The sequence below is a fragment of the Citrus sinensis genome, chromosome 4, assembly GCF_022201045.2.
Source record: "Citrus sinensis cultivar Valencia sweet orange chromosome 4, DVS_A1.0, whole genome shotgun sequence".
NCBI lineage: Eukaryota > Viridiplantae > Streptophyta > Magnoliopsida > Sapindales > Rutaceae > Citrus > Citrus sinensis.
Window position 1 is genome coordinate 17576924 of NC_068559.1, and position 12267 is coordinate 17589190.

The 12267-nt window shown below is 35.8% G+C and overlaps 2 protein-coding genes across 2 annotated transcripts; both read left to right on the forward strand.

Annotated features, from left to right (window-relative positions):
• The first annotated feature begins 274 nt into the window (after window positions 1-274).
• On the forward strand, window positions 275-6500 carry LOC102625374 (protein BONZAI 1). Its single transcript, XM_006485025.4, has 16 exons — window positions 275-683; window positions 827-874; window positions 1195-1343; window positions 1438-1486; window positions 2062-2118; window positions 2266-2478; window positions 2573-2707; window positions 3496-3557; window positions 3651-3750; window positions 3826-3940; window positions 4386-4462; window positions 4546-4683; window positions 4792-4956; window positions 5353-5466; window positions 5573-5669; window positions 5769-6500. Exons 1-16 carry the CDS (start codon window positions 534-536, stop codon window positions 5861-5863), a joined length of 1764 nt encoding a protein of 587 aa, XP_006485088.1. The 5' UTR covers window positions 275-533; the 3' UTR covers window positions 5864-6500.
• A 3171-nt stretch (window positions 6501-9671) lies between these two features.
• On the forward strand, window positions 9672-11319 carry LOC102629317 (ethylene-responsive transcription factor ERF114; the record flags this gene model as incomplete). Its single annotated transcript, XM_052439893.1, has 2 exons — window positions 9672-9984; window positions 10400-11319. Coding segments are annotated over 2 exons (900 nt in total), but the record flags the coding sequence as incomplete, so codon positions are not given.
• Between the last annotated feature and the right edge of the window lie 948 nt (window positions 11320-12267).

Genomic DNA, 12267 nt, shown 5'->3' on the forward strand with positions numbered 1-12267 from the left:
TTTAATATAACTTATAAATTACAATAATTAATATTTATCAAATACTTTAACACTATAATTTTTAAATTATATATGTCTAATCTCAATTTTAAATGTATCCTAACTCAGCCCATGGACGCTTTAGAAAATTTTGATTCGGGGTAACTATTAAAAATTCAAATCTCCGATTAAAGTGTGCGAGGACAAAAAGGGAAAAGAAAAAGAAAAAGAGGAAAAAGCTTACGAAATGGGATGTAATATTAGTGAAAAATAAGCAAGGGAAAATTAATCGACAGAAGCGGACAGACAAGGTGGGGTCAACGGGAAGTTCATAGTCATAGATATATCAGATACACACACACTCTCTCTCTCTCCATCTCTCTGTTTACTTAAACATTTTCACGTTTCCTTTGTTTTCTTTTTCGATTTCATTGTTTTCGTTTTCGATTTGAGAAAACTTAAAAGCTCAACAACGACGCACCGTTGCTAGCGTGTACCACTTCATTTTTCATTTCAAGGAAAATATCTCAACAGCAGCAGCGGCAGCCAGCAGCATGGGGAATTGCTGCTCCGACACTGGCGGCGGCATGGCAGCCGTCGGAGGTACGGCTGGTCTTTCTTACAACGCCGCTGCCTCCTCAAACGACGCCGTTGATTGGTTCCTTAAGTCTCGTGGTTACCTCGGTTTGTTCTCTCAGATCGAGGTCGCCTATCCAATTTTCTTGAAATGCTCGAATCTTTTCCAATTTTCTTCTTTATATATCTAATATATAGCATTTTAGAAAACTAATGCTCTTTTTTCATTTAATTCATTATCGTGCTGATTTTTGAATGAACGGCTGTGCAGTTATCATTTTCGGCTGCTGACTTGCGTGATAGAGATGTGCTTTCCAAGGTGTGTTGTGTTGATATTTCTTGCTTTATATTCCTCATAAATTTTAGACGAATTTAGGTCTTATATATATATATATATATATATATATATATATATATATATTTATTTATTTATTTATTTATATCAAGTTTTTAGTGAGCAATTTATTTGTTAATTAGTGATAATTTATTATTTTGAGATTGTTAATTCTTACTCTCGAGAGCAAGGAGAATGTTGACTTAGAAGCTCAATTTAATTCGGTTATCATACTTTTGAATTGATTAGATGTTCTATTTCTGGTCACGGTGAAAAATTACTTTGAAAAATTCTGCTTGATTCAGAGTGATCCTATGCTGGTGGTTTCTATGAAAGCAAGGGATGGGGCACTTGTTGAAGTAGGTCGTACTGAAGTAGTTCTTAATTCACTCAATCCTACATGGATTACGAAACATATAATTACATATCAATTTGAGGTTGTGCAAACTTTGGTGTAAGTTCTTATGCTTCCAGCTCTATTTTTTTATCCCCAAAACAAGCATTTGATAGGTTGTGCTGTAATGTGGCTGAATTTCTATCTATGGCAGATTTCGTATATATGATGTCGACACTCAGTTTCACAATGTTGACGTGAAGGTAACTTTTTTTTTTATACTGCCACGTCTGTTTTTCATTAATTTTAGTTCTTTTTAAGGAAGTACTATACTTGGTTGCTGCCTTTAATTGAATAAAGTCTGATTTTTAATCTTCCAATGCATGCTAACTCTATCTGTGAGTTTCAGTTTGTAGAAAATCAAAATCTGCCCAAAAATACCATGTTTTTCTTATTTTACATGTCATATTGTGGCTGTATATTTTCAGCTATTGGTTATTGTTCAATAAATATCAATGGTAAATTTATTAGGGTAACTAACGCCAGGGAGTCTCAATGATGGTTTTCTGAACTTTTTTGCACCTGCTATTTATATTTGACGAATCTCAAGGGGTGCCAGTGGAATTCTTTCCTCCAAAATGGTAATTCGGTATCTGTGGGTTTTTCTTAAAATCTTTTTGATCTGAAATGGTAAAGAATGCTTTTTACGTTATGTTTATTTTATGCTTATTCATATGCTAATATCATCTGGAATATGTACAATAAATAGTGTAAAGAATCTGCTCCAATTCATTTTCATTGCGATTAAGTTCAATAATAGATGATTTAACTTTTTCAGACGCTTAAGCTAGTTGAGCAGCAATTTCTCGGTGAGGCAACTTGTACATTGTCTCAGGTATGGCATGAAAAACATTCTTGTTAATCTATTCTTTCACTAAGTAGTAGTTGGAAGTTTAGAATGTACATGCTTAACTGTTGAAGATCCATTTTTTTTTTTTGGGGTCATATATGGCCGTTGACATGCTTATTTCTATATGTATAGATTGTCACCCGAAAAAACAGGTCACTGACCTTAGATCTTGTACGTAGAGAAGAAACAATCACTCCAATTACCGAAGAATCTAACCCTTCAAACCGTCCAAAACATTGTGGAAAGCTTACTGTGCATGCCGAAGAATGCATAAACTCAAAGACAACCACAGAGTTGATACTAAGGTGTTCAGATTTGGACTGCAAGGATCTCTTCTCAAGAAATGTATGGCTACTGATTCTTTATTTTCATGCTCTTTAGTAGATATTATGATCATGGGAATATTTTATATTTGATCATATTCTGGCTTATTTTGTAGGATCCCTTTTTGGTGATATCGAAAATTGTGGAGAGTGGGACACATATCCCTGTGTGTAAAACAGAAGTCTTAAAGAATGAAACCAAACCAACATGGAAATCAGTGTTTTTGAATATTCAGCAAGTTGGAAGCAAGGTATTATCCAGTTTTTCTACCTTAGTTTTTTTTTTTTTTTTTTAATTTTTAATTTTTTTTTTTTTTTCTGTTTTTTTTTTTTTTGGGTGTGTGTGTTGGGGGGGGGGGGGGGCTCGTGGGGTAGTTGAGATCCTCCAGCTAGGCATGTTTTAGTGATTCTGTTATATATTTATGGCATGCCCTTTTTTAAATTTAGTTTTCAAAATAAATTTAAATATTATATATATACACGCGCGTGTGTGTAAGAGAATGATCTAGTGAGCACCAATGCCACCATATAGTGAGCATCTAGACACGTGCTAGAATTCTGTGACTCTTAGTAAATAGTTTTGAAGCTGTGGATTAACCAAATAGCACCACGTGACAGTGTCATTCACCATAAGATGAGCACCATTGCTCACTAAATCATTATTCTCTGTGCATATATAGTTTATTTAATTTTCATTGGCAGTGCCAGTTTTGGTTATATTGGGGGTTTGGCAGCATACAATAGGACCACGTTACATGTCTAATGCATGTAAGCTTTTCCTGTCATAAATTCTGTTCTTTGCATTTTATCATCAATCCTTGTTTTTCTTTAAATTCAGGAGTTATAAATATGAATTGTTTCTTTGTGTTTCTCTGTTATCATCAAAGTATGTACTGGCATTCAGTGCTCCAGACTGGCAACTATATTAAACAGAGAAATTTTGTTATGTATGGACCTTGGGATTTTTCTTTGCAGATTGGCACATCTCCATATCTGTTTCTTGCTAAATCTCATGATTATTCTCCAAATTAATATGCAGGACAGTCCATTAATAATAGAGTGCTTTAACTTCAACAGTAATGGCAAGCATGATTTAATTGGGTAAATGGACCCTCTCTCTCTCTTTCTCCTTTCTCTACCTTCCTATTTCTCCAGGAAAACAGTTTTCACGCTTGTTTGTTGTTATTTCATCAGAAAGGTTCAGAAATCGCTAGCAGACTTGGAAAAACTTCATTCTAGCGGGCAGGGACAAAATTTGTTTTTATCCACTGCGGCTGGGAATAATAACCACAAGGTCCTGGCTATTTTAATCAGGGTCGATTACATCCTAAAGTTTCCAACCCCTCCTTAACTTATGCTTTTATTGCAGATACTAAACAGCCAACTGTTTGTGGATAAGTTCTCTGAGAGTGTTCAATATACTTTCCTGGATTACTTGGCTGGGGGTTTCGAACTGAACTTTATGGTGGCTGTTGATTTCACTGGTATTTGTCTATTCATTTAGCCGAAGTTACAAAGCATGAGAATTCTTACTTCATCCTTGATAATTGTTGGCAAACTGATAGGCTGACTTGTCAGTTTATTAGCTATGAATGCATGTAAATACACAATCTTGTCCTGACTCTTATTTCAGCTATGGCTGTCTCATTGAAGTTTTGTCTTTTGATCTCTCACACTTGTTACTTAAGTAATATTGTATACACTTTTATAAACATCCCTCAATTATGAGCAATTTTTTGCCCCTCCATCACATTCTCTTGACCTTAATTTTTGTAGTTAGTCATTGCAGAAATAAAATCATCATCTATATTTGGTACATCAATGGGGTTTCCCTATTTTTGTAGTTAATGTCAGCATTAGAGTTTAAACTATTTGTGTTTTATGAAATTAAGTTCTCCATATGGAATTACTGTGTTTCTTGTGCATCAGCTTCTAATGGGAATCCCCGTCTCCCTGATTCCTTGCATTATCTTGATCCCTCAGGCCGGCCAAATGCATATCAAAGAGTGAGAACCTTTCTTCTATCTATAATTTCTTATAAATTTATTTTCTTCCGGATCCACTTAAACATCTTGCATTTCCTTCCCAGGCAATCCTAGAGGTCGGAGAGGTATTGCAGGTTTATGACTCTGATAAGCGCTTTCCTGCATGGGGTTTTGGGGCAAGACCAATCGATGGTCCTGTCTCACATTGTTTCAACTTGAATGGAAGCAATAGTTACTGTGAGGTGAACAATTGCAGAGCATGAGCTTTTAACCATTCACTTGGATGACGTTGTTCTTATTTGCAGTTTCTAGCATCTATCTTAAGGTGATATGAAATTAATCTCTCTCAGGTTGAAGGAATCCCTGGAATTATGATGGCATATACAAGTGCTCTCCATAATGTAAATCTTGCTGGGCCTACACTATTTGGACCTGTCATCAGCAATGCTGCACTTATTGCTGGCCAGTCTCTTGCCAACCGTGGACAAAAATACTTTGTTTTGTTGATAATAACGGTGAGAATAAGAACTGGAAATGCAGGTTGACTTTTCCTTATAAAAATCTAAGATTTCTATAGTAAGAATGCAATCTTTGGGTAACCACGCATAATGTAACATTCATGAATTATTTCCTTTTCTACTCTTCTTTTTCTAATGAGTCGACATTAATTCTGCCATTTTGATTGATTTTGGGTGGATACCTGGTCCATTACTGAAGTGTATTTTGTTCACTATTTATTAATACAAATACACAGTTTCTTATATATTAAAAAAAAAGGTTCTGCCATTTTCTTTTTGGCTGAATCCATCCCCCCTTTTTTTTTTGGTGATCATAGGTTGTTTGTTCTTCTAAGAACAGAATTGTCATTCTGTCTGTTCCCACTGCTCTGAAAGTTGTTAATATTGTTTTAGGATGGAGTAGTAACGGATCTGCAAGAAACGAAGGATGCCTTAGTGAAAGCATCTGACCTTCCGCTGTCAATTCTCATCATAGGAGTTGGAGGAGCTGACTTCAAAGAAATGGAGGTATCTTTTTTGCTTCTGCCCTTTCATACAAAGATTATTACTATGTTTTCTTTTTTTGGGTAATATGAGCAAGTATAATTGTCCCTGAAATCTCTCTCCTTTATAGATTCTAGATGCTGACAAGGGAGAGAGGCTTGAAAGTTCAACTGGTCGTGTTGCTTCGCGTGATATAGTTCAATTTGTTCCTCTCAAGGATTTACAGAGTAAGTCACCACATTGAATTGGGCGATCCATCTAAAACAAAGGAATATATGTGTGTCATAATTGCTTTTGGCTTGTGGTTATGTCCCATTCCTTTGCAGATGGAGAGATTTCTGTGGTTCAAGCACTTTTAGCAGAATTGCCTTCTCAATTTTTAACTTACATGCGGACCAGAGATATCCAACCAAGTACTTGATTTGTGTAAAGAATGTACATATGAATAGTATTTTCTATCACTGGCTTTCATGCCATAGAGTTTGCAGTCTTGTCTTTCATCGTACCAATGCCACACAGTTTCTAGGGTTTTGATCAGGCCTCTTCATTTTAGTCGAAAATGATACGTTCATCATGCCTATCTGAAGATACCTGGGATGTCGGTTATTGCATTTCGGGAAATTTTAATCAAGTGGCTGCGAAAGCACTTTGCACCAATCAGCCGAGGCTGCTTCATAATTCTCTATCATGTTCACAAGGGGAGGAACAATGGTTTGTGACGGCTGCCAGCTTGACAAAATAATTTTTTCTGAGTTTGGATCCTGCTGCAGAAAGTATCAATGCAATACAAAGCACAACTGTGGGGAAAATGCATCGTCTTCCACTGTTGTCACCGGTAAAGAAATTGCGAGAAACATTTATTATACAGCTTCTTTGCTCAAAAGTTCATGAACTTGTTTTCACGGCTTTCTATTGTATGCATTCCAGTTTACATCGGGTGTTTATTTGTTCGTTTGATCAAGTGTATATGACCCATTTTTTTTTTTTTTTCATTCAAAAACTCATTTGCTTTTTATTTATCTTACAACTAAATGATCTCATTCTCACCTTCCATTCAATTGAAGCCAGTATCAGTTCATTTGAATCTCTAATTCCATGTATGAACAGCCAACTTCGTTTACCTGGTAATCAATTCTTAATAGTGGTCCTCAAAATGTAAGTATGTGAAAAAAAAAAAAAACGATTTCTTCATTCTATGGACAACATATACAGGACCCATAACATGAGGACATGTACTCTGGAATGGAATAGACTCATTTTCTTAGCCTTTCAGCCTTGATTTAATGATTGGCCTATAGCATGTAAAAGCATTGCAGGCTGTTATTATTATTATTATTGTAAAATAACGCGATGGTCACAAACGTTAAACTATGGAGAAAGACTTGCATCGAGCATCAATGAAATTCTGACGTGCGGCAGAGAAGTCTTGCTTTAGCATCCATAGTTTTTATTTTTAGATTTGATGAACTCCTCATAATTTAACTTTGAGACCCAGTATTTTGCCGAATGACACAACTTCATTGCATGGGCCTACTAATTAAAGTTCATTGCATGGTTCTTTGAAATTAGGAGAAAAACTTATCTGAGACTTATTAATGACACAATTCATTGCATGGGCCTAATAATTTAACTTCATTGCATGGTTCTTTGAAATTAGGAGAAAAACTTATCTGAGACTTATTTACCATGTATAATGAGGCAGTGGGTGGGTCTAATAAGTTGAGGGACTCAAATTTTTAGACGTACTATATCAGTTTGCTCTTCCGCCTCGTGGAGCATGCTAAAGTGATAGACCGGTCATGCAAGTATTTCTCCCGAAGTATATTAGAGGCCCTGCATTTGAGTAAATACCGAATAGCATGAGATTGTCTTTGTCATTAGTTTAGATAAAATATGCAAATAACTATAATTAATGGCAATTCAAATAGTTAATATTCCGACAACATATACATAATTGGGAAAAAGATTTTTAGTCCCATCCTTTTTAAAGAATCGAATTCAAGTCACTCGTAAAAGAAAATAAGAAAATTGCTTAAAGATTGTGAATAATCTTTTTTCTTTATTTTGATAAAAAATGAAGTGTATTTTATTCTTTAAGACAGTAAAGGCCTTGACATCATTAAAAGCCTTGGCATGTATTATAAATTCGCTACATCAATGTGAACTCTGTCCTCTAGAAAACCCCAGAAAGAAGTGATGCTTCAGACAGGAATGCCCGAGGGACCATAAAGCGGTGTGGAAACTCAAGCAGTCAAGTCATGTTCGCTGCAAACACGAATGAAATGTACTAGATATCAATAGCATCATAACTTTTTGATTTTTTTAGTTAATGCTTAGTTTACACCTTTACATTATGCCTGTCCATCATATTGAGCATTCTTAGCTTTTTGTCTCAGGAACTTTATGAGTTTATATTGGAAAATAAAAACTGGTAAAGAGAAAACGAGCTTCGAGGACTTCTCTTTTCTATGTTGCAGAGAAATTATGTGATCTAAAAATCAAAGATGATAGGTAAAGATGCGAAAAAAATAATTAAATAAAACTAAAAATAAATAATAGTTGTGATATATGGATTAAGACTTGATCAAACAGAAGCTAGTCTGGAAAGAGAGCCAAAAATTGAAGAAATAATTGAAAGGGTTCACTTGTAGGGGAAATTGAACTTGAAACATTTACGATGATACTATATTTGTCATGACCAAACCCACACTTGATAATATATTGTTTATTTTAGGCTTTAAAAAGGCTCGCACGGTTTTGTTTCTAGGGCACCCATACACCCCAAAATGCGTCTTGCCAATTAAGGAATGGATCACCCCTTATATCCCTATTATCTCTCCCGTACTTTACTGATATAGGATTTGCCTAGGATGTTACATACAACTTCCTTTTAGGGACTTAGTGTCCTCACTAAGGTTTGCCACGCCATCGCTCAAGAGGACACGAGGAGCCGCTCTGATACCATTTGTCATGGACCCAACCCAGACCTAACAAGATATTGTCCAATTTGGGCCTTAACAAGCCCCGCACAATTTTATTTTTGGGGTGCCCATACACCCTAAAACACGTCTTACCAATTAAGGTGTGAATCACTCCTTATAAACCTAGTGTCTTTCCCGTGTTTTACCGATATGTGATTCACCTAGGGTGTTACATACACCCCCTTTAAGGACTCAACATTCTCGATGAGGTTTACCCCACCATTACTCAAGAGGACATGCAGAGTTGTTCTGATACCATCTGTCATAACTCAACTCAGACATGACATGATATTGTCTGCTTTAGGGCCTTAACAAGGCCTGTATGATTTTGTTTTTGGGGCGCTTATAAATCCCAAAACGTGTCTTGCCAATTAAGATGTGAATCACCTCTTATAAATCCAGCATCTCTCTCGTGTTTTGCTGATGTGGGATTCACACATACACCCCCTTTAGGTACTCAGCATTCTCGCTGAGTTTTGCCCCACCATCCCTCAAGAGGACACGTGAAACTATTCTGATACCATCTGTCATGACCCAACCCCGACATGATAATATATTGTTCACTTTGATCTTTAACAAGACCTGCACGGTTTTGCCAATTAAGGTGTAGAACACCCCTTATAAACCCAGCATTTCTCCAGTTCTCTTGTCGATGTGAGATTCGCCTAGAGTGTTACAATATTAGAGAAACCACTTGACTCAAAAGTTTAGATTGATATTAAGCCCTAACAATAATATTAAAGATAAGTCTTAACAACATGCATGCATAACCAATAAATTTGATATAAGATTAGGTTTGTGTAGTCTCAATTAGCATATAATTTGTTGTGGTGATCATCATATATTGATGCTTGAGTGTCTACTAACCTTTGAAATAATCTTGACAACTAAGTTTTTTTGCACCAAAGTTTCTATACAACACAATAAAACGGTCACAAGTTCAATTTGAAGGCTGTAAGTGAGAAAAGGAAAGAGTTGTAACACACTTGGGTCAAATGCTTCTTTATATATATACGCACACTAGATATTTCCTCTCCGTTCACACTAGCCAATAGATTTGTTAGTAGCTACAGAAAAACCCTACCTTCTTATATTCCTTATTTAGTCATACATCATTTCTGTCCCCTCGTTTCCAAAGTCTATTTCTTTGTGCTTCTTCTTGATCTTGGTCTTGATACCATAATTTTAGTCTTCATGTGTTGCTTAATTTGGTGATTCTGAAATTTAAGTGCTGTTATTTATTATTAATTGCATGTTCTAGCTAACAGAAAGGGTTGTTTGAAACTATTGACAAGCCGATCAAAAGTGGATCGAAAACATGGGAAGAGGCCCCTTTCATCCGATGTATCGAAGGAGAAAGAGGGAGAAGATCATTTGTCATTTCCAGTGTTCTCAGCCAGATCCCAACAAGACATGTCTGCTATGGTTTCAGCCCTTTCTCAAGTTATTGGAAATACCCAAAATAGCCCAACTAGTCTTCAACTCTCTCAAAACCCTAATTTCACCACTTCTTCTTCCAACACATCTGAACAAGACCTATCTCAACGCGTCAAAGATCAAGGTATATGCATATGACAATTTATTTGGATATGATTTAAAGATGAGGTGGTTTTGTATTGAGTACTGGACCGATCAATGGTTAGGATTTATTTTTATTTTTATAATTATTTCATTTTTCTTCCTTAGCAACCATTGATCTCCAAAAAGCCACATCAGCATTGAATCCTCGTCTATGTAGTGCAATTTTTGCCATTTTTCGTAATGTTTAAATAACATTTTATAGCGGCATTTTCATAATCTTCACTACTTAACTATGTGGGTTGAATTAAACAGCTATTGATTACTATGATTGTTGTAAGATAGCAAGCTTACGTTTCAAAATCATATTTCTTGTACTTGCATTTATTTATTTTTCTTCCTATTGAGCGGTTTCTTTAATAAACACACTAAAGATATTCTATATATATCCTATGAAGGGAATGTGAGGAGAAGACACTACAGAGGAGTGAGGCAAAGGCCATGGGGCAAATGGGCAGCTGAGATTCGTGATCCTAAGAAGGCAGCACGGGTATGGCTAGGAACTTTTGACACAGCTGAAGCAGCAGCACTTGCTTACGATGAAGCAGCTCTTAGGTTCAAAGGAAGCAAAGCCAAGCTGAACTTCCCAGAAAGAGTTCAAGCTAATCTCACGACTCACCGTTATCAAGATCATTATTATCATGCTGCGGCCGCTACAACTTCACAGCAAGTTTCTAATCCTCCTCCTCCTCCTCCTCCTCGTCCTCTACCACTAACTCAAGAGGTAATGTATTCGAATCTTTTTCAGTATCAGCAAGCAAACTATGGCATCCCGTCCGGTTTCTACGGCGAGTATAGGTATCTACCGGTGACTTTACCGACCACTTCTTCATCTTCATCTTCGTCTTCTGCGACGTCGTCTCAGCAACCGCAGCAGCATGAGTTATTAAGATATGGCATGCAGCTTGAAAGCTCTTCATCATCAGCTTCTGATCCTCATGAGAGTACAAGGAGAAATTCTGATACAAGTCACCCAGGTGATTAGAAATATAAATATCGAGGTTCGCTATGCTTTGCCGAACTTCTGTTTCTCTTTTAATTATTTGCTTATAGTTTTCTTTTAATTTCAAGTTTTTCGATACCAAGAGTGTTCGGTTAAATTTTCTAATGATATTAATTTCTTCGTATTTGAAAGAAATGTGATCTGCCAAAAAGTGTCGTTTTATGTTTTATATTTTGGTAGGTTAACAAACATAGAAAAATATAAACGTAACTAATAAAAGGAAGAGATCAAGAAACTTTTTCAAAAGAAGCAAATATGCTTATCTGTTCCCTTCTATTGATTCAATCGCAATACATATGAAGAGTCATTCTCAGATGCAAACTTATGTACTTTTTAAAATACAGATTCTGTGTTGTAAAAGAATTTTTTAGTGTTACGAAAAATTTTACATTGTAAAATGTCAAATTCATATTTAAAAAAGTTGGAGATGTCCAGGTTGATTATATAGGTATATATGGGTGTGTATACACACACATATACATATATGTATATATATATATATAAGAATAGGTACGTCCCAGATAATTTCTTCGGTTAGAAGTTGCTGGTTGATGGATATACGTCTAGCTGAAGATATTATGTGATAATACACTGATAAACGATAGATATGATAACAGTGATTTGTTAGTTGCATGCTTTAATTAAAACAGCTCTTTTTAGACAGACCATATATAATACGTAGCTAGTAACGTATGTACAAACATCTACATCACTGCAATTAAAACTTTTCATAACATTGTTAGAGCGAGAGCGATAGCCAGGCCATTGTCATCAGTTAATGGAATAGTTTCTGATGCAATCTGAAGAAGAAGAAGAAGAAGAAGAAGAAGAAGATCGATGGTAGGTGTAGACTCAAGATATACAGCCCAAAAAATATTTAGGTAATAGAGAGGTCTAGCTGTTGACTCAAGATATATAGCTCCAAAAATATTTAGGTAATGGGGAGGTCACTAATTAATGCAAATAATCTGAACTGAAATTAATGAAATCTTCCAACACACAGAACTCATATATATTCTTTTCCCACACATGTAGAGCTAGAAGAGAGGTTAGTATGAAAACAAACCTGCCGTATACCTACCTGTATGAGCCCGCATATTAATTATTTTAATCTCCCGTAAATATCCAGATATCCACCTTTAAGCTTTACAGAATTTGAAACCCCGATGTTGTTAGAAGTGAACTCGTTATAAATCACATGCAAAAAATGCCATATATGGTATGGCCCCGATCCTGCATCGATATCTGGAGGTTTCAAGTTGA